The 24,573-nt window shown below is 34.1% G+C and overlaps 1 protein-coding gene across 1 annotated transcript in view; it reads right to left on the reverse strand.

Moving 5' to 3' along the window:
- LOC150094815 (G protein-coupled receptor GRL101-like) overlaps positions 1 to 24,573 on the reverse strand; it is a 149,867-nt gene that overhangs the window by 70,407 nt on the left and 54,887 nt on the right. The window contains exon 8 of the mRNA XM_090411668.1: positions 927 to 1,058. Coding sequence (XP_090267794.1) covers positions 927 to 1,058 — 132 coding nt within the window. The remainder of the gene's footprint in view (positions 1 to 926; positions 1,059 to 24,573) is intronic.

Raw genomic sequence — 24,573 nt, forward strand, 5'->3', positions numbered from 1 at the left:
CGAGAAAGTTCTTTTTTTTTTTTTATTTCGGTCAGTGTAAATCTATCTTCAGTTTGCTTCCTTTTCGGATATCAATGATGTCATGTATTATCACAACAAGTGAATCAAGACCTGCATTCGATTTATTTATTTTCATTTCTACGATATATTCTTGCAAAGCATCGAATGATTTTGTGCGCTTTTTTCCAACTAATATTATCCGATTTTCAAGCAAATCGAGATAACTCGATGAACTAGACAAAATATTCCAAATAAAAAAAATATTTTTTTTTAAATTCATAATTACCCAGCTAGTGCTGAGTTCCGGACAAAATAAACAGTCTTTCCACCGAAAGACTAGTTGAAATCGTATTTTGGCAAAAAAAAGTAACACTTTTTAGTAAAATGTTTAAATCCTACTAATGTCACAGTTGTAATAATTTTCAGAACGGGTTATTTTTATGATCTTGTGTGATACTGTCTCATTGTTCTGAAATGGCACAAAAGCACTGCTTTGTGTTTATACTAAACACGATCTTGGTTGAACTAGCAGATATAATTTCCACTATCCAGAAAACAGGCTACGAGTCAGAATCCATTTCGAAAAAAAAAAAAAAAAAAAGATTCATCATGTTTGTCTCAAAAAAAGCGTTTTCAGATTATTTAATCCTTATTATCTGTTGTACGTATTGTAAAAAGTAAACAAAAATGCAATTGCTAGATACAGAAATAAAATAAAATATGCCTGAACTTCACTCAGTTGAATATTACAAAAATAAAGTTCACAGAAAGAATAAAATAAAACAAATAAAAACGTTCACTTTGTAGATTTATTTTGTCCATATACAATTTTGTAGCTTTATTAAATAGGTAAATAGGATTATAATATAAATACTTTAGTGACATAAACTTATGGATTCCAAAGAGCAAGAGAAAGAAGCACATACTACATCCAACTTCATCGAGTCCTCCTGTGCAATCAAAGGCAAAATTACAATGAGCAGACTCTGGTAAACAGCGACCATCAGGACACCACCAGTGCAGATCCAGTTTTAGACACTGATCTTCCTCCGGTATATCTAAATAATAAATAAATTTACATTAACTATTTCTATGAATAATAATACTGTTAGCAAACTTCGACAAAATGAAACATCTAATAAAGGTCACGAGTCTGTTTGTGCAATCGGCAATTCAATGTTACTGTCTTAGCCGCAAGGCTCGAATGCGAAGTTTATAACGTATATCGCACTATTCGTTTTCGTAAATACTTTTTTGTATTTAGGTTATATGATGTTCATATTATTCTTTATATTACTTTGTAACAGTGTAGTAAGAAACAGGATTAAACAGAATACAGGTGGCATTTACACACAGGTTTACTCTGTTGTTAAGTAGAATACCCGATCCCTAAATATCACATACGTGTTCAATAAGTAGAATACGTGTTCAACTAAACACCAGTATGCAGATCACATTATTTATTAGATGAACAACCGCTGAAATATAGAAATCTAAGACTATCACATACTTGTATATTATTTCGAAAAAAAAAAAAAACATGGAAATGACTACCAGTTGACGCTACTGCATTTAATACAGAAGTTTTCCGCTAGGTGGCAGAGTAAAATCTGCTAAGCCATTCAGAATTTCATGCCAAAAATGATGTCGTGGAATGATACGTTGGTAAATGAAGAGGGGATCGGTGTTAGTTATCTGAAATTCACACAGCATCGGAAAATTGCAGATTCCAGTGGACAATGTTTGAACTCATTAGAATTAATAATAATAATAATAATAATAATAATAATAATATTTTTAATGTCAATTTTTTTATCTTTATTATATGTCTAATAAATTACATATTTAATTATACATAAAATTTATGTAATACACATAATACACATATAATACATATAATACTCATATTTATATAAAACATACAATTTAATATAATTACATACAGTGTAAGAGATAATACTACAGTTATAGTTAAGTTACTCAGAATAGATTACACGATTATCTATCTATCTCTATATATTGTTTTTCCGTACAGAGTGGTTGAAAAATATCTTATTTAAATTGCATAGGTAAAGATATTAACAATGTGTAAGACACATTGTTAATATCTTTACTAATCTTTGATAATATCATTGTTAATAAATGCTTTTTTCACATACTTATTTAAAATGATTCAGTTTTTATTAAATCGATTATAATTTTTACTTGTTTCTTTGGGTGACATTTCTGATTTCTTCCTCGAAGCTTTGTAGAGTTTATCTGAGGAAGATGATAATAGATGGCGGTGGTTTCGTGGTTTTGTTTCTATACCCGTCGCAAGTCAGGTGTTGATTTTATTGTTTATAGGTAGGCGCTTAGAAGACTGCTACTGCCTTGTGCACGGTTTAACTTTTTTGCAAGTGCGGTCAGATTTGAGTATGGTATGTTTACGTCCTTGTAATGGTGTTTTTTGAGAGGGGTTTGCTATAGGTTTTGTGTGTGTGTGTGTGTGTGTGTGTGTGTGTGTGTGTGTGTGTGTGTGTGTGTGTGTGTGTGTGTGTGTGTGTGTGTGTGTGTGTGTGTGTGTGTGTGTGTGTGTGTGTGTGTGTGTGTGTGTGTGTGACTGAGAGAGAGAAAGAGAGTGAGAGGAATTTCTCTAACTTAACGTTCAGAAAGAAGTAAAAAAAAATAGTTTTTAGAGAAATACAAACGGGCTTTATGATATCTTGTTGTTGTTAACGGCGTTGACAGAAAAATAAATTCCATGAAGGAATAACAAACAAAGTTTATAATCGTTTTTCTATGATTAAAATTATTGTACTTCTTAACTGAAAACTTTTAGAGTAAGCAAATTTAAATGGCTGGTTTGCTAAAGATATCTAGCCTAATCAGAAATTTTATCGGGCCAACCAAACTGCTACAAAATGCACTCATGTCAAATTACCAGAGAATAATTAGTCTCCTCGAAATGTATTTTGCATTTTCTAACAGAGCAGCCAATTTCGGAAGTACATTACAGTATAATGAACGTTAGAAAGATTAACAGGTGCCATTAATGCAGAATTAATGAGTTATCGCTCAGTGCAGGTAAGGCAAACAGTTTGGTTCCTGCTAACAACAATAAACAATTCGTATTAGCTTGCTGTGCTAATCAGAAGGCATTGACACCCACCAATAGTTATGCATAATATTTAGATTTAAATCGATGATAATTAGCTTAGAAGGTGGCAGAAATCCTTTGCGAAATATGGAGGACGGTTTCTAGTCGTTAGGAGTAACCAAGGAAAATGCATTAAGTCTGTCAAGAAAAGGATATTTGGGGTATCTAAAGGGAGGTTACCACTACTAGTTAATGGCTAACCTCGGTATGTGGTTCAACAATGTCATCTTGTTACGGTAATGTCATTAGTCTGCTGATCGATGCTCTAATAATTAAGTTGCAGAAATTCTCCTAATAAATGTTATGAACAGAAGTTTTGTTTCAAATTGTCTAGCTGATTAGCTTACCTCACATTGACAGAATTGTTATCGACATGTGCATGTGTGTGTGTGGGGGAGGATAGATGGAACTTTTCGAGCCACCTACTTGGATGATATTAATCCGTTCTCGTAAAAATTAATGTCTTTTCCCAACAACATCGAAGAACCACTACCTTAGTATAACTTTACTAAAAATCACTAGACAAAGTGTGACATCACAAACAGCAAAATTTATAAAGATACATACATTATTCGTGATATGTGCACACAAACTTTCTGTTTACTTAGCAGATTCTTTGAATCTGCTAAGTAAACAGAAAGATACTCTCTGGGTAATAGTTTTCTTGATGAATACTAAATACAGTGGTCTTAACCTATTTTGTTTTATTTTGTATGATGACACAACGTCCGTGAGCGCTTTTTACTGGGAGATACGGCACTATCTCAGCACCTCTCCCCCCCCTTATTTTATCCAGGCTCAGGACCGGCATAGCTGACGAATCAGGCCTACAGTTGGAAGGAATCGTTTCTTAAGTAACTATAATCCGTATGTGTTCACGGGGCCGGTTTGCCTGATCTGGGGAACGAAAAACCCGAGTTTTCGGATTAAAAAAACCTTACCTTCATATGAAACCGGCTACCCCCCCCTTTCGAAAGAGACCAGATACCTCACGTCATGGACAGGATTCGATCCCAGGTTTTTCTGACTAAAGAGCTTCGTCTATATAAAAGAGCTACTGGGGCTCTTTCAATCTAATGATCCATATTTATTATTACGCTTAGTTCTCTACTACTAAGGTTTTATTTTGTGCATTATGCTATACTTCTTCAAGAGAGTGAAATAAAAAAATAAAATAAAATAAGCACTTATTGCAATAACTGGATTTTGCAATAAGCAGGCCAACTGTAATCAGTAATGCAGAATATTTGAAATACTTGCAATACTGCGCTCGCGTTTGCATTACATTCTACGATGTAATGCGTAGAATGGCCGAGATTTACTTTCAGGTTTTTGATGAAAGCTGATCAGACCTGTTCTTGGATCAGACTAGGGTTTCTTTACATTCTCCACGATTCTTTGACTGATCTGACTTAGAAATTGTAATCAACGTAAGTCATTTTCGTACTCTTCCATAGTACCTGATGCGTAGCTTCTATTGTAAGTGCTGTTAACTCTGTTTTATGATTTTTGCCTCTACTCTTTTGATGTGTTTTGGCATGCGTATGTATTATGACCGGTTTTTTGTTCCTTGTAAACAAATTCCAAATAAACAGCTGAATTTTTAATTAGACAGTAAACTTTATGCCGGGAGACGTATTTCGTTAAGATGATTGGTAGAGTCCAGTGATTATTTTACCGAGCCAGACTATACAAGTTTTCGTCGTAATTCGAATTTTCACGCTGTATCAGTCAAATGCAATACTTTTTTTTCTCATCCTTAGTTCACATTCTTGTTTTTGTTGGACTTGTGTACTCTTAATGACTAAATATTGTTATATCCTATGAGAGAGGATATCCGATGCTCATCCGAATACATTCTCTTCCTAATAGTTCTTCGTTTTCTTACCGCATACATCCGATGATGACTTCATCTGTTTTCAATTGATCAAATGTACTATTGAAGGTTGCTTTCTGTTGTCTTACCAGGATAACAGTTTTCGAGATACTCTTTGTGTGTCTGGATATCACTTTAATCACATTAAAGTGATTAAAGTGTAGCCATAAGTAGCATCTCAATAGCTTAATCGAAAAATTCGTACTTAGGAAGAAAGGTTCGACTAGAATGCAACGAACTTTTATAACTGCTTTTCAAATGGTCGATTTCTTTTTACATGGCGCTTGCAAGTTTTTCCCTAACGGAAACTCGTGCTTTTGATTCCTTAATAAAGACAAACTGACCAAAGAGAACTGATACATGTAGTCAACAAATATTGTCAACATAGCCTTGTTGCTTCGATGGTAATTCCAAACAATCCACTCAAGTCACGAGATTTGCTCATTGTTATGCATAACGCTTAAATTCAAGCACTGCATCTCGAAGATAATTCATCTATTGTTGTTAGACGATACCCCATCATATGTCTTTAGCTGAATGCTGCTGGTAGATTCCATTTAACATCAGGATGCCTAACATTTTACAGGTATACAGATATATTTGAATATTTTCATTTATGAAAACTCTAGTACTTTTCATGCTATGAAATATCTACTGCGTAAACCACAAAAATAGCTCATTTTGTTGTAAAAATGCAATTATATGCTTTCATAGTGACGTCATTCAATATCACAATGAGAACAGAAACAACAACAACAAAAAAAAAACAGAGTCATTCTTGTTGCCTGAAAACTGCAAAAGAATGGGATAATTACATCAATTACAACCAGCAGTTTTGCACATATGCTACAATACTAACATAATACAATTTTGTAACAATCAGGGTTATAAATATGACTACTGTACTATTAGACTGAGTTTTATTGTTGTAACAAAATCAAACCAGTCTGGTAGCTAAACGCACCATTTTAGTGATCTTAGATCATCATTCGCACATAGTATATAAAGAGAAATAAAAAGTAAAATAAACTAACAGTATTTAATAAAATAAATAATGCATTGGTTGCGTTTTCTAGAAGTTTTTGTATGGATATTTTAGAAATTTTATTAAATACTATATCTGTCACTTGAGTGACAGATACAATACAGTCGTAATTAAAGTATTTGCATTCTAGTGAATTAAGGTACATCCATAATAATTAAATGTTTCGAACTGCCCCCGCTCACCCAACAGACGAGCACTTCTTCAAAAGGTTTTGTTTATTTTTTATTTTATTAAATAAATTAAATTTATTAAATGCAAATTAAATAAATTTAGATGTTTCACTAGGAAGCATCTAACATTTTATTTAATCTAACATTTTAAACCCAAGAAAAGTCGAATAATTTGAACAAAACTTTTCTCTTAATAATGCTTTTAATGATGTGTGCTGAAGAACAGTACAGTTGCGGTATTGTCAACGAATTCAGTGATAATTAGAAAGGACAATGACGTCACGTTGTGGCTTTGGTTTGAGTATGGAATTTTGGGTGATGCTTAGAGTATGGAATTCTGACAAGATTGAGATGTTGATAAGATAAGATTGGAATTAGATAAGTGATGTACGACACCTAAATTTAAGTCCACTAATACACTTTTATTTGACTTAATATTATTTACAAGTATATTCACAATGAAAAATTTATACATGTAGGGATAAAGGAAATTGTTATTATTATTATTTTTTGCGGTATGTATGCAGAAGCAATAATGATAGCACTAAGTAGTATGGGGGCACTAAGAACAAGGTTAAGATCAAGATAAGATCTTGATTCGTGACGTCATTGTCTGATAGGGTCAGTGACATTGTTGTGTGCTTAGATAAGTGACGTAATGAATAGGGGAATGTTTGGAATTTCTCTGGGGGACCCATCTATTTGTGACGTCACGATCTGTCTTTTGGTTCACATATGGCATTCTGTGCAATTGGTCGCATATGGAATTCTGGGTAATTGTTCACGTATGGCATTGTGTGTGTGATGTTTTAGAGATAAGATAAGGATCTCACCTCTCTGTGACGTCACGTTGTCTCTTTTGGTTTGAGTATGGAATTCTGGGTGATGGTTAGAGTATGGAATTCTGACAAGATTGAGATGTTGACAAGATAAGATAAGAATTAGACAAGTGACATACGACACCTAACTTTGTTCATTTAGGTATAGAAGCACACATTTATTTAACTGAATAATATTTACAAGTATATTCACAATGAAAAATTCAAACATTTAATTAGCTAGAAATATTTCACAAGATTTGACTCTTGCTATTTTCCTGAACAAAGAAAAATTTCAAGGTGTTTTGGGTTCACTCATTTTTTTACTTTACAGGATACACAAACCAGTATGGTACAGCGGAACACACACAAGACGATTTGCGGCCTGAAAGAACGAATTTCAGTAAATAAACTGAAAATGCAGTCGATTCTTCTTCCTTAAAGGTTTTTGTCCAATGTGACGTCATTGAGTTGAAGTGAAAAGGGGACATTATTGTAATACGTATGTGTGACTTCCTGTGTGTGTGTGTGTGTGTGTGTGTGTGTGTATACATGCGTTGTGTGAGTGTTTGTTTTTGTTTGTGTTCACTGGTGGCTTATGGGTAATGGTTTTAGTGTGGAATTCTGGGTGATGTTTAGAGTATGGAATCCTTGGAATTTCACTGGGGAGACCATCTGTCATTGACCTGACGTTGTGTCTTTGGTTAGAGTGCGGAATTCTGGGTAATGGTTCGCGTATGGCATAGTGGGTGATGGGAGATAAGATAAGGATAAATGACGTCATTGAGTTGATGATGGTTAGAGTATGGAATCCTTGGAATTTCCATTGGGAACCCATTCATCACTGATGTCATGTTGTGTCTTTGGTTCAAGTTTGGAATTGTAGGTGATGGTTAGAGTATGGAATTCTGACAAGTGAGATGAGTTTTTTGTTGGCGTATGGAATTATGGATTTTTTCCCTCATTCCCAGCATTAATTTCATAGCAGTCATTTTTTGTAGCTCAGTTATTATGCTACATATTTTTTACAACACAAATAAATAATAATTTATTATTATTTCAACTGAATATTAGGTCTGGTACTATAATTTTCTACTTAATTCCTCTGTTACAATTTCCAAAGATTATACTTTAGAACTGCCATATTTTTCTTTATCAGTAAGTTTTAACTCTTCAAGCAAATCACAATTGAATTCACTTATTTGAAGGAGATCATTAGTGTTTTCAGTTTAAAAGCAAAATAAATAATTACCAGATATCAGTATTCTGAACTTTTTTTCTTTCGTTCCCTGCATGAATTTCATAGTAGTGATAACACATGGCAGTACGATTTGGTGATTTTAGTGAGTGATATTTCATATCTGCATCTGATAAGAACAGACAAGGATGACAGTAACACTTCATATCCACCCCTTTACCCTTACTCCTATTTGGTTCTTAGTGGCAGAATTGTATTAAGAGATAAAATTATGAATTGATATATCGACTTCTAAAAATAGGAGTGAAACAGATGGAGAATATACTTTGAAGAGCTTTTGAATGATGAAAATTCAAGTCCTCACAGAGAATATGGGAAGCCTTATGAGGAAATGGTGCAGAACATTAGTAGTGTGGAAGAGAAGGAATCCATAAAGAGGATGAAGAATATAAAATCGGTGAGCCCCGACAGAGTTCCAGTGGAGGCATGAAAGTCACTGTGGGAAGAGGGAATTGACCTGCTGTGGGACCTGTTAATAAAATTTTGTCAACAGGAAAACATACCTGAAGAATGGAAGGAAAGTACTCTTGTCCCCATCTACAAGAGTAAAGGAGATGCCCAAGACTGTAAGAATTACAGAGGAATAAAGTTGATGTCCCACACAATGAAGATCCTAGAGAGGGTTCTTGATGGAAGACTGAGGAAGGAGGTGGAGAGTGCAAAGAAGCAATTTGGCTTCATGCCTGGTCGATCGACGACAGATGCTATATTTTGGTTATGGCAGATGATGTAAAAGTTTCGAGAGAAGCAACGGGAGCTACATCTGGTATTTATTGATCTGGAGAAAGCATATGATAGAGTGCCAAGGCAAGAAGTCTGTAGGTGTCTGAGGGAGAAGAAGGTGCCAGAGAAATATGCCAGACTGGTGAAGGAGATGTACAGAAATATGAAGACAAGAGTTCGACCTGCCTTTGTCTCTCAAAGTCTTAATACTGACAAGGGTCAGTATTAAGTCCATTCCTGTTTAATATTGTGATGGAGGTGTTGACGAAGGAGATGAGAGAAGATGAGCCTTGGACTATGTTGTATGCAGATGACATCGTCCTATGTGCAGCAGCAAGAGAAGAAGTGGTAGGTAAACTAGAAAGTTGGAGGAAAGTACTGGAAGAGAGAGCTATGAGAGTGAGCAGAAGTAAGACAGAGTATGTATTGCAAAGTGGACGGCGGCCAGGAGACAGATTTGGAGCTGGAAGGAAATGTCATCAGGAAGGTCAGTGATTTTAGATACTTAGATTCAACAATGAAAGAGAATGGTGAGGCTGAGAAGGAAGTGGGATGCAGGATACAAACAGAATGGAGGAACTGGAGAGAGAGAGAAATGGCTGGAGTGCTATGTGATAAGAGGGTGCAAATCAATCTAAAAGGAAAAATCTGCAGGACAGTAGTGAGACCAGCTATGACGTATACTATGGAAACTATGGTCCTGAGGAAAAATAACATCAGCAGGATGGAGGTAGTGAAGATGACAATACTTAGGTGGATGTGCGGTGTGACCATAAAGGATTGTCATCTATATAAAGACCGTTTGTGTATATTTTGTGCAAGGATTCATTAACACAGATCAAACTATTGCTTGAGTTATATATGTAAAAAGATTATTGGAAACATAGATATCTGCTGAATTATGCAGGCAAAAAAATATTGTGATTTTTACTCATTTATTCTACTTAGAAGTTGATATATCAATTCATAATTTTATCCCTTAATACAATTTTGGCACTAAGAACCAAATAGGAGTCAGGGTAAAGGAATGGATATGAAGTGTTACTGTCATCCCTGCATGTTCTCATCAGATGCAGATATGAAATATCACACACACACTAAAATCACCAAATCGTGCTGCCATGTGTTATCACTACTGTGAAATTAATGCAGGGAACAAAAGAAAAAAAGTGGGGAAATATTATTGGAAACATAAAGATTTCTGTTTATTTATGTTTGAGAAAAATATTCACGAGTGAAAATGACCAAGATGTAGTGCCCATATGTTCTCACAACAGTGTGAAATTAAGATAACAAATAACGGAAATTAAGATAACAGAAAACTATAACGGGGCTTTTCTAATAAGAAAACGCTAACACAGAGTGCAATTCTTTGTTTGTCTCATTTCCTTTAGTCAAACTTACTAATGCTAAAGAAAAATATGGCAGTTCTAAAGTATAATATTTGGAATTTGTAACAGAAGAATTAAGTTGAAAATTATAATACCAGACCTAATATTCAATTGAAATAATAATAAAAAAATATTTATTTGTGTTGGAAAAATATGTAACATAATAACTGAATTTTAAAAAAAAATTCACTACTGTCAAATTAATGAAGGGAATGAAAAAAAAACATAATGGCACATGCGAACAAAAAACTCATCTCACTTTTCAGAATTCCATGCTAAACATCACCCAGAATTCCACACTTGAACCTTTACCAACAATTCCACACTCGAACCAAACAGAGATTGCGACGCTAGTGACGGATGGGTCCCCGGGGAAATTCCGAGGATTACATACGCTAACTATCATCAACTCAACGATTTCACTTATCCTTATCTTATCTCTAACCAACACCCACAATGCGATATGCAAACCATTACCTAGAATTCCACACTCAATTCAAAGACACAATGTGATGTCAGTGACGAATGTTCCGTTCCTCCCAGCAAAATTCCAATGATTCCATACTCATGACGTCACGAATCCTTATCTTATCTTGATCTTGTTCACAGTGACCTGTATACTACTGCACTATCTCCAAATCCGCATTACTTCACAGTTATCAGTTAAATTCTGGCTATGCTGCTGCTTGGTTTAATTATTTTTCCACTCTGCATCTTTTCGTATTGTGAATGGAACAAAGAGAATGTCAAAGAATGCTGTCGTTGTCCAGCGTAAGTTATTATTCTACCTCTCTTTATTCCGTGCGATAATTACAGCAGTGAGTTATGGAATGATATCATGTGGCTGAAGTCTTCACGTTACACACAATTCACATGCAAACAGTTTGGATGGACTGTTTAACTAAAGTAGTTTAATGGCTACTTCATTTTAAGGAAACAACAACGAATGTGATATAAAGCATAGTAACGAAGGAAAATATACTGTTGCTTACCAATATAAATAGTATATTTTCAATAATTAAACAGTTTCGATTGTTTACTCGAATAAGAGAGATTAATTTATGTCTCCATGACAAAAATAACTTGTGCTTGCATTGACCACGTTATAGTTACTTGTAACCGAAATACTCGACCGTTAGTAAATGATAACAATTTTTATTTGAGTTCATCAAACGCATTTGATTTTGTGAACATTTGATTCCATCAAAACTAATGCAATAATCAAAGCACTCCAGAATGACGGAGTTACTGGAGAATATATGAACCTCCTCCAGGAAATATGCCACACTGCAGCAGCAACAATCCAACTTCACACGAGTAGCAATAAAATATCAATTGAAAACGATGTCTGACATGGAGACTCTCCATCACCCAAAATCTTTACAGCAGTCCTTCAAGAAATATTTAATAATATCAACTGGACAAACCTTGGTATAAAAATTAAAACAGAAACTTGACACACCTAAGATATGCAGATGATATCATGATGTTTGCAAACACTCCAGAAGACCTTAATATAATGATAGAAGACCTATATCATGAAAGCAGAAAAGTCGGTCTAAAAATAAACAGAGGAAAAACTAAAATCATGTTTCATCATTTGGTAACATAAAAAAAAACATAATAATAGAAAACAATTTCTTGGAAAGAGCCTCATACATATACATACTTTGGTCATCTCATTGATTTAACCTGCCTCAGTGTAGCATTGCCACCTACCGTCATTATAAATCCTTATAGTCCTTATAAGGACTGGCTTAAATCTTAAAGTTCTTAAAAGAACTGGGCGATGGACTGAGTCCTTGACTCTTTATCCCGTCATCTGAATGAAGTAAATCTCTGTGGATGGAGTGTTGTTGAGCTAAAAGGTTCTAGTCATTGCTGGGTAACGGCAATAGCCAAGCCTCAGTTAAAACTTCATTGGCTACAGCATCGCCATTTGTTACCATAGAAGTCCTGAAAAGGACTTTTGATTGGTATCGCTCTTCTATTGTTATTAATCAGACTGGTTTAAATGTTTATAATATAATTTTATTAGTAAAGAATATGCTAAAACAAAGAAGGTGTTTAAATAAAATCATGTTATAATAACAATATTAAAGAAAAATAATTTTTCTATATATTTTACAACATAATAATAATAATAATATTATTATTATTATAATTAATAAAATATAATTTGCTCTATATTTCTTTCATTTAAACGAAATATAAGAGAAAGTCAAAGAAAAAATAAATTAAATTTATTAGTGTAAGAAAACATTTTGTAAACACGAAATTAACAGACTAGTCGAAAAATTAGTCGGTTTTGAGAAATATACCAGCGGATATTAATATTTGATGAATACGTGATCTTGCCAAGTTGGATTCTTAATCATATAAAAAGGAATGCTTTTGATGTAGTTATGTTAAAAGTGTTGTATAAAGATTCCAATACCAAGTACAGACCTAAGATGAGGTGGCTAGACATTGTTTTTTCAGGGTTTTTTTTTTGTATTAAATTAAATTAAATCACTTCAGATGATTCGTTCTTGTCGCAATACTCCGCGTAATTCGTTTTCTCTTATACTTTAATATAAGTATCTGTTTTCAATATGTTCCAGTTAGAAAAATCATTAGCTGCCTTAATTGAAGCGGTAAAAATGACCAGTCTGACGTGATATGGCTCAACTAAAATTGGTTTCCGTTTCTTCAAATTAACGGCGAACTCATTAATTTAAAATTACTTTGAAAATTCGCGAATATTATAAATAAAAACTAAGTCAAATGTCGATTAGAAATATTAGAATTCAATTTCGTGCGTTTTTATAACTTTAAATTCTACGAGAATAAATAACCTTGCCAAGTATGACATTTGATTAAAGGTTAAAGTAAGACTACCTCATATATATATATATATTACAGAAGTCAAGTTGTTGACCCAAGGCATACGAAGGCAGAGGAAATGGGAACTTAATTGATCGAACGTCTGCTTTTGTCACGCATGAGTTTCATACTTCGGTAATGCACACCGTGTTGTCAACATAGAATGGAGCTCGTATCGTATCGTAGCTATTGCAGTCTCCTTTTAATACTTACGTAGGCTGCTAACAAAATGTTGTGTGTTATTCATAGATTTCAGAAAATCTTGAGTTGAAGGGAAGAATAATTCTCGCAAGAAAATTAATCTGGTTACAGGAATGTTGCTAGACAGAAAATGATTGGCTATAAAAGGAACCGAAAGACAATTATCACAAAAAAGTTAGAAGAATTTGAGAAGAATCTTATAATTCCTTTTAAAGATGGAGATTTAAGAAATATTTGGCATAATAATTCAGAGACTGGATCACTTTACCCGTCTGCTATTTTATTCCATACAAATACAAAAGAAAATGGCCGGAAAACACGTACAGTGATAAGCATATCTGGACTATATAGATAACATTGATCTCTACCACAACATTAATTAGGTTTCCAAGAAACCAAGTTAATTTACTTGTCAGTGACAAACCTATTAATGTATTAGACAGGAGTCTCTCACATTAAAGGAACCATGAGATATATTTATTGTGATAGACTCCTGTCTCCAAAACTTTTATCTCCAAAGTTTTCTGGACTATTTAAAAATAAAGATGTAATTTATATAAGATTTGAAATATGTAATTAATATTTTAAATAGTTTAAAAATACTCTCTATTATTCGCTGGTACCAAACAAATAGTTTTAAACATTCAATATTTTTGGATGCCACGAAGAGTAGTTTGTGTTGATGCTTCGATGTATATATAAATATATATGAGAGGTTCGCAGCCTTTTTAATGTCACGGACTTGTTCAAATAATTTTGTTATTTCGTAGACTGTTCTCACCTATTAACTTGCAGTGGCGAACGCTTTACTTAGGTTAGCAGTCGTGACGATAGTCGTGACGATAGGAAAAGAATTGTTTTGTTGTATAAATACATTAGATCGAATGAGAGAAACGGTGTGCGAAGAGAGATTATAGAAATTAATTAAGAAAGAGCATAAAAGAGTATGTTTGAGTGATGTACGTTTTTGCTATATTATGAGTGTCAAGTTGTTACTGCAATTATGAATGTAAGAAATAATTGGGCTGACTGTCGTCGAAATTAGCATTTTATTTTAAAGTGAAACAGAATAAGTAGTAAATAGAAAACGTGCTAGATAACCTTCATGCAATAAGATGTTACAAGATATTCTGTGAATCAGAACAGGATCTGCAAACGCTTTTAATTTAAATAAATTTAACTAATAAAAAAACTACCGAAGATTTGGGAAACTCATCCGTCTCCTAAAACAATATCAACACCAGGCCTCCTTCGACTGAATCCTAGAAAGCTTAATCAAAATATTTGAATACTTCTTGTGAAATTATGTGTTCCTAATACAGTTATGCGTTTTACGTCTTTGTTATATTGAACTTGAAAATGCCTCAGTTACCGACTCGCTGATTTAAAGGTTTAAGGCGTCTTGAAAAATGTAATTAATTAATTAAAATAATATCTCAGTCCACGTACGATATTAATGTACTATAGATTTACAAAGTGTCTTTGGTGGGAGTCATGAAAAAAGGACCATACCCAGCTCCTATCATTTAATCATAGTCCTTACTGTGAAGTCTAAGAATTACTTTTGGAAATAAGATCAAAATTAAAACATGTTAGGAAGAAATATTTCAGATAATTAAAGCTATGATCTATTAATTAACAATTTGAGTTATATAAAATTCTGCGCATTTTATATAACTGAAATTTGAACTTTAGCAAATAAAGTTTGATTGTAAATCGATCACTATTGTATAAACTGAATAAAAAACAAAGTAACACTTTTCTAGAAACAGTGTCTTTTTTTTTCTTCCTAAATCTATTTCATTATCACTGAATTAAACAATTTTTGTATTAATTTAAATCGCTACTCTTTGTTTAGCAGGTACTCCAAAGATTTTGTTTTTCCAATTAATGTCTTTCACTTCATGTGTTGACAGTGTGGAAGAGTTTCATTGCTTTCCTGTGCTAAGTTTAATTCTGTCTTCTTGGAAGTGGTTTTTAACTTTTGGCATTGTCAGTTGATTCACAAATGCAGTATTAGCGATGCTTCCTTGGAAAGTATCCTTCTCTCTCTCTCTTCATCTCTCTGTATCACTCTTGCATCTCGCTTCAATTGGCAAAGATAAATTCCATTTACCTTTACTCAAGGTTTCTTGACTCATCAACGTACCGTAAGGGTTCTCTTGTTAAAGGTGATTTTTCGTTTGCTCACCAACTTCATTGCTAAAGACACGAAAGAGCACTCTTTCGTGTCTTTAGTAAATGGGAAAACAAAATACAATTCCGATAGGCAACAGGTTGAAAACAAGAAGATTTGTATCTTAACTACACATTGTTATTTAAAACAGGATGATGGAAAACTATACATTTCCTTATGGAAAAACTTTGTAACATCGCAGCACCATTTTTTATCATTTGTTCAGATGCCATCTTGATAATATTGATTAAATATATCATCCTGAAAGTTTGTTTACATACAAGTGTTCATGTTAGTGGATATACTTCTACATGGTATGTATGTATAGGGGATTCAGGAAATTTCACCAGAAAATCCGTGCGAGAATATAAGAACATAATATAAGAAAGACTCTCTCTCTCTCTGTGTGTGTGTGTGTGTGTGTGTGTGTGTGTGTGTGTGTGTGTGTGTGTGTGTGTGTGTGTGTGTGTGTGTGTGTGTGTGTGTGTGTGTGTGTGTGTGTGTGTGTGTGTGTGTGTGTGTGTGTGTGTGTGTGTGTGTCTTTTGTTTACAGCAGCTTGCTAATTAAGCAGGTACATAAACTTTCTATAAATTCTATAGGTTCCATTTCTCACAAAAACTCGGAATTTTCTTGCAACAACTAGGCACATAAGAACACACACACACACACACGCACGCACGCACACACACACACACACACACACACACACACACACACACACACACACACACACACACACACACACACACACACACACACACACACACACACACACACACACACACACACACACACACACACACACACACACACACACATCAGATATATTTAGGCAATAAGATTAACTCTGGTATCCTAAAAGTATGGTTACTAAAGCAATCTTGGAAAGTCTTCATTGCATTTATTTAAGAGTGTCTGCTACGTTGAAAATATCTACTCGTGATAAGTTGTATGAAATATTTTGAAATGCGATCCATTTATTAAGCGTCAAGACAGTGAAAGTTCATGTGTCATTTATGCAGTTTGTCGGGTGCCACAATTTCGACTGCACTAAACCGTATAAAGAATTCGGAATTCCATGTATAGATTAAAATAATAAGTTCAATTTAATCTAACTTCTTAATCGTACAGAATTATCTAAAATATTGAATACCATTTTACACTTGTATTGCACAATACTTGAAATGGTAGAAAGTTGAAATAAAGCGTGACAAACTTAAACTTTGTGCAATTTTGTTCAATTAGAGGTTTTTGAAATGGGATCCATTTATTACACTGCAAATTTCAAAATGGTATTAAAGTTCACTTATCATTTATCCAATGTGTCAAATGTCACAACTTCAGCGGTATTTCTGAATTGGCTTCTGCAACTTTTCAAGTAGTTATGTGTCTTTCACATCACGCCCCAGATAATAATTCAATGTGGTAATGCTTAGAGGACAGATGACTATCGATCCGTCTCGTCCCACTCATCAACCAGTGAAGTTTCATCGATATACTGCTGGACATCAAAAAAAAAAAAACAAAAAAAAAACAGAGGTCTATCTAGATATCTTTTATAAACTATCTAGATACTATCTCTGACCCAGTAGCAATTAATGACAAATATACTACAATCATTCAAACTTCCACCTTCTGACTAGCCTTTTAAATTATGTAACTCCTGTAAAACTTTTACACCTAAACATTGGAACGTTTCCACTGCCTTCACACATTTCAGGCTACTACTGCTTCTGCTTCTCTGACACTAGTAGTTTTCTTAAACAATCTTTCAAAGTAACTACGCAAGACCTCCAGAATATCTTTATCTAGTTTCCATATCACGTTAAGCATCTTCGATTCCTTTTTTTTGTATTTACACTACTCTTTTCTCCAATTCTAAGCTTTTTCAATAGCTTTCAAATTATTTAGCCATCTTTCTGATATTTATCGCCCATATTCTTATCAAACCCTTCCGAGAAATTTCTTTTAGCTACTTTCATAACTACATTACAATTTTCTTTATATTATCTCAGGACATTGCTGACTTATTTACCAGGGACTTTTCATTTCGTTACACTTTTCTTTTCTGGAAGTACTTCTTCAACAACGTCTTAAGTTCTCATTGTTTATCTGACTTTTTTAATCTTGAAACACATGCCGCTCTGGATGAATCAATGTTTTCTTCACTGCCACTGAATTTCCAACATCTGGTTTTTGTGTTCAAACCCTTTCATTTTTTTCTCCAATAGTATTTCTGTATTTAGCATACAGTTCATCTCTGAAATGATGCTCAACTTTTACTTTAAAAAACAAATTGTACATATTTTTCTTTTCGATATAAAATTCATTTTCATCCTGCTTAAATCTAAATGATGATAATTTCCTGAACTATCGTGAAGATAGTTCAGGTGAACCTGAACTCGTCTTTTCTTATGTCTGTGTCTTCTGTCCATGTGAATGTTTGCACACCTTTATGGTGGAACATTGTGTTAATGATATCTAGTCCATGAAATCCACCAGGAACTCATCAGTATTATTATGTTTTCTCTTTTCTTTAAATTTCTCTAAAATATTTATGTATGTCTGGTATTATTTCCTACTCTTCTGTTCAGATCCCAACAAGGACTAAGTTTTCTTTTTAAAAGCATGTTAGCTTTTTTTTTTCAAGATTCGAAAAATATCTCTACTTTCATCTATGGCACTACACACACAAATACGCTTCATTCTGTCCCATTTTGACGATTGCCCACACTACTTGACTTGAAATTGCCTGCCATTCAAGAAGATTATCTTCATGTTTAGCGTTTAATACTAGAACTACTTCATCCTTTCTCCGATCATTATTGAATGAATATAACAACTTGTAGTTGTTATGTAGGAGATTCTCATCTGTTTTTGTCTTCTTTGGTTTGGTAGCACCAGTTATGTGGTGTAGAACTTTAATTCTACTTTCACATTATACTTACTGCATTTTCCGCAACAATAGTCTAAAGCATTCGGATTAGTTACGGAGTCAGTATGCATACGCGAGTGAAACACTCTCTCACAAGAGAACGAACTTGCAGTTAATCATCATTTTGTTCTATTTAGTGGCGTAGTATGGCATAAAGAGCAGAATGAATAAAAGATTGAAGCTAAATTAGAATGTTACAAAACTATAAGAAAAAGGAAAATAATTAATATATAAGGGTAAAATTTTTTCATCTTAACATTATCCAAAGAAAAGAAGCTTAGTTTAAATAAACATTAAAAATAAATCAATTGCTGTTGGCATTACATGCTAAAATTAGTTTTCCTTCCGAAACTACTGCTTGTAAGTACTTGCATCATCTTATTAAGTGGAGTAATTAATATCCTCCTAGGAGATCACCAATCTTTTTTTACTAAGACGACAGACCGCCGTCCGCTGCTTCGTACTTTAGTAGCAGCTCGATTGAGTGAATCCAAGCATCATCAAGTCAAGATGCGGTCAAAGAAAGCATCGCTCACTTTTCCGCGACAGCTTCCTACGACCGAGCATGGCCTCCTAATCCTTCAGTCAATACATCCTTATCTATCCCGTGAGTTTTACGTTCGGGGTTTTGTGGCAGCACGTCCACTTTTACGAGTGCTACGAGAAATTTCTTTGCGATCTTTCAAGTCCACAGTTGTGCTTCACCTGTCGTGATAGAAGCAGTATTACGTGACTTACTGAGCTAAATAGTGTTGGATTGCTTATCAGCATCGTGCAGGTACTTCTGATATAGAGGTCGTGATTGCCTAGTATTTATCGCAAGACTATTCAAATAAAAACCAAACTAAACAAAATAGAATCTGTTAATTATTCAGATATTTGAAAATATAACAAGTGTAGTAGCATATCAAAATATGCTTCTATATTGATTTAGTGAGTAAAGAATATTTCAATATAAATCAAAGTCAGTTTATTTCAAATACGAATTTCCCAAGATAGAAATTGCATATACTGGGAAACTTGAATTATTGTTATAAAATAGTATGTAATATATAATAATTAAATAAATAAATTATTTTCAAATTATAATTTTATAATATTCATTTAATTTATTTAAAAGTTCTCGTACAGAAAATTTGGAATTATGTATGAATATTTAAATAATTAATGAAAAAATTCTCATTGTTGTGGGAAGGATCAATCGACCGTGAGATGCGGTGATTGATTCATTCAATCCAATACCCTTGGAGGGTAATGGATGGCAATGCTGTAGCCAATGAAGTTCTAACTGAGGCTCGGCTATTGCTGTTACCCTCCTGCCATGATCAGAACTTTATATAGCTCAATAACACCTTATCCCTACACTGTCCTCTACAGATAACGGGGAAGAGAAAAGCATTCTTGCTTCGCCCCTTTAAGCCAGTCCTTATAAGGACTCATTGTTGTTTCTAGTATTAGAGGAAATTATAGTATAAACCAATGAAGTTTAACTGAGGTTCGGCTGTTGCTGTTACCCCCTGGGGCGCAGAGATTAGAGAGTTTGAGTACGCTCTCTTAAGGTTTTTGCCTTAAGGGAGCAATTTGATTCTCCGGGGAAAGTGTTCTCCGGCACACCCTGCTGAGGGGCTTTGTCGGTGAATGATTTTCTTCGGAATTTGAGCGGTTCTGCTCAGTCGTGGTGTTTGGGTGGAAGGCCATCACTGAGTGGAGCCGACGCTGAAATGGACGGTCTTTCGTCCACGATTGAGTGGCCTAGAGAACGTCCGAATTTTTAGAGACGGCTTTACCTTTACATATGGTATATATTGGTACTCCATACACAAATTCGAAACTATGTGTTACGTTTTCAAGTCTGAAACTTGAAAAATGTTATGTATTAAATTTCAAAACGTTGGTATTGTATATGTATATATTTGTAAGTAGGCAAGTTCCCAAAGATTTATATTTTAAGACAAGTTTAAAAAAATGTATTATATTTTAAGTCACCAAGCTCAAAATATGTGTTATAATTCAAGGAGGCAAGCATGAAATATAAAATAACTATAGCATGTGTTTAAGAAAGAATGGAAAGAAAACATTATTTACCTTTATTGTCAACTACAGTTGATCAGATTTGTGTGAGAAGAACATAAGGAGTATTTAAAACTGAGGAATATTTTGATGGATACTCCAGTTTCATATTTTCGCTTAGAAATTTGCGTAGAGATCTTTGCAGGATAGCATATTTTTACACATACATAATCAGCTTATGCCAACAGACACATGTCGCTCTGTCATGAGATGGGTAATTTTTTTACAAGAATTCAGCACACCACAAGTTGTTCAACTTTCACATTCATAGTACTGGCGTACTATGAATGTGAAGAAAGTTGAAGACAGGAAGAACTTCATTAACACGAATTGCACTCCTTATGGAAAGTTCAATAGGACAGGCTGGAGAAAACGACATTAATAGAAGTAAGAACAAAAATAGAGAGAATATTCTCTTAGTTTAGAGTTGTTACACAGTAACCATGGAAATATCTGTAAAAATGTAAGTACCAGTAAGTGAATACTCATGTGAAAGAGAGTGCCGTGTAGGCGAATGACAGATGAGTCATTAATCAACCTATTTCTTTCTTGTGTATTGATTTAACGATTTTTGGAAGCTCTAAGATCGTCGTCCAAAATGCTAGAAATTTCAGTGATTTGGAAGATTTGTAATTTGAATAAAGTTAATACTATATATGTTTAGAGTTTAAGTAATGCTTTGCAACACTAGAAAATCTAATTTCTAATTTCAGTATTAAGGAGGTTATGCTATTTTATGATAAAAACGAATAAGCTGACAAAGATTTGGTTGTCAGAGTTATTTCAAGACTTGTCTTGAGATATAATATGGGATTCCGTTCGACTACATCGATTAACAAGGCTGTCAGAACGCCCCCAATGAATATTTTGGAGCGCAGAATAGAAGTATATATTGTCAAAAGTTTCGACTTAGATGCTTTCATTATACATATATCACGAGAAAAAAGGAGTGTAATATACAATTATCAGGGTAAAACGGTAAAACTGTGGAATGGATTCGCAGCCAAGTGAATAACGTCATTGGGAAGCATCATGTAAGAAAGTAGATAAAAGAACGGAGCCCTGTCATCTCAGCACTGTTTCAGAGTTTGAGAATAAAGATCCAGCCCCCCCCCACCAGTCACACGTAAAGCAAACCAACCAAATTACAGAAGTCAAGAGAGAGAGAGAGACGTGTGTGTGTGTGTGTGTGTGTGTGTGTGTGTGTGTGTGTGTGTGTGTGTGTGTGTGTGTGTGTGTGTGTGTGTGTGTGTGTGTGTGTGTGTGTGTGTGTGTGTGTGTGTGTGTGTGTGTGTGTGTGTGTGTGTGTGTCAGATAAGGAGGAGGTTTACTTAAACAAGTATTTTTTGCCAAACCTGATCTAATTTCTTAGAAATATCAAGGACAACAACTATTTTCTTCAAACATTTTCACACCTTTGCTAAAAGATAAATGTTGTACTCAAGATTCCTTATTCCACACAAAACAGGAGTTATCCCCGCAGCAAAAACCTTTAGAGCTATCGGAGAAATGCCATCGGTATCAGAAGAGGTTTCGGCATTCTCGAAGGAGAAGATTTTCGTTCTCATACCTCTTCCTGAAGGAAAAGCAAAGGATACATTGCATGTTGTGAGTTCGAAATTGTAGGAGTACATTTATCGAGATCATTAACATAAGAATTGGAGGGAAAACGCCAAGCGATCAACTTTCTCTGTTGGTAACAATACAATAGACTACTGGAGTACATAAGAGGTGGAAATAATCGAATTTAAACTACTATTAGTAGCTTTTGCAAGGTACCAAAACTTTTAACTGCAATTTTGTTTTCATAATTCGCATTTAGGCTTTTAGCCCTTTCAAAATCATTTGATAATTTGCTTGCAACTGTTTCAAGTTTAGTATAAGTGGAAGACAGAAAAGAAAGATAGTGGTTTGGATGAAATCCAGATGCGTAAGCTTGAATCTTTTCCTCAGTGGTCTTGTAACATTTCTTAAAGAACCATGGCTTGTATAATAGACGAGAATGTAAAAAAAAAAGAGAAATACTTCTATATCTATAAGAAATGATTCAGCATCGCATGCACCAGCAATGTTTGGATCAGAATGCCGGAAAGAATAATATAACCAAGGAAATGAAGTAGAGAAGTCATGAAAAGTTTCACATCTGGCATTCGTATAATGCTAGACACACGTAGTTCAGTATCTCTATAAATTTGTTGCGCTATTGATAAATAAATCAAGGTTCTGATCCAAATGGTCTACTGGACAAATCTAGTATAATGTTAGGCATACGAAAAAAATCTGATTGGTGCTTACAGCAAATGCCTCATTATCTCTATGTGCAGGATTTGGCAGCTGACAAAAGGAAAGTTGTTGCAATTTTGAAGATTAATATCTCGAGAAAGATCACTTCGCTAATTAAAGAGTTGACTGAAGAAAAATCATCATCCGATTTTATGCAACATTCTGTGCATTTCATAAATGCCTAATAAACTTTCATAAGAATTTCAAACCTACAACGTATTGAGAGCAAACTAAAGATGCTATCCATTTAGTAACTCAGACCCGCACGCGACTAAGTTTATACAGTATTTTAAACCGCCTCATTGTATAAAATAATATAAAGTTTGCTACGGATAAATAATAATCATCGCTCGGTGGTATATATATAGAACGACACTACGTTTTTACTGAGGCCTGGTGTAACATGTAAAGAGTTATCCCTGTCAGGTTTATTCAATTGTTCTCACAAGTTTCTAGTGGATCACGGATTATTAACTAATTATATCTGAAATTTTCATTAAATGAAGGATAAACATAAAATAATAAGTTTTAAATAATACTGACAGTAAACAATATTTTGAATTCACAAATTAAGTTTTCTAAGTAAATACACCATGCTAATTTTTTGTTAATAAATTCTGAAAAAAAACAAATTATCTATCATATTCTTATCTATCATATTCTTATATTCTTATATTCTTTGAAGATTTTGTAGTTTAATTCGTATAGTACAGCGTATACGTGATACGACGGCATTCTGTCTTAGTGGATTATGATCTGAAGGAGTCTGAAGGACAAGTTTTAAATCCTGAATTTCAGAAACATTTTCAGTATTAAATCATTTCAAATTGCAATGGAAAGTTAGGTGACAAAACGAAGTATATTTTGCTATTATCTATTATTTTGCTAAGTATATATCGAGTATGCCAAGACTCGGCCAATGAGGCAGTCAGTATGTGCTAATTCTGCTCATTCTTTCACCTTAACATGTTAGTAGGCTTCAGTATTTATTCATCATACGTCACTCATCATCTTGACGGTACTAAACAGCACACATACTTAATAAATAAGGTATTTATGAAGTAATTGATATTTCACTGGGTTTCAAAGCTGAACGAACAACGCTACCCAGAATTCGCTTACGAAAAATACATTTCTCTGACATTTCGAGTACCTTAGTACTGAACGAGAGTTCTCTCTCTTAAGGTTTCTGCCTGGTCTCTGAAGAGAACCAGCAAGTTCGAAACATCTGCCAGACTAGTGAAACCTTATCAAAATGGACTAATAAAAGGCGAATATATAGACGCTTGGGAAGCGCCTGTTTTCTAAGTAGTTCCACACTAAGGCAACTCGTGAATGCCGAGAATTGTATTCCCGCTAGCTCTCTGGTCAACTTACGAAACTTTCATAGTTTCTACATTCGGCTTTGAGATAATGCTGGGTCTAATATCCACTTTGTTATGTAATCATACAACAATGACGAAATCATCATAATATAAAAACTCAGTAACCTGTACTTGTAGTACAAAATGCATAATATTAATCTTCTCGATATCCATGTGCCACAATGTCGATTACCTTGCTGTTCCATAGAGAGAGAGAGAGAGAGAGAGAGAGAAAACAGATTGCCACTTACGGGTCGT

Source organism: Typopeltis vanoorti, chromosome 21 (assembly GCF_054136105.1).
Source record: "Typopeltis vanoorti isolate ZY-2024b chromosome 21, IOZ_Tvanoo_1.0, whole genome shotgun sequence".
Classification (NCBI taxonomy): domain Eukaryota; kingdom Metazoa; phylum Arthropoda; class Arachnida; order Uropygi; family Thelyphonidae; genus Typopeltis; species Typopeltis vanoorti.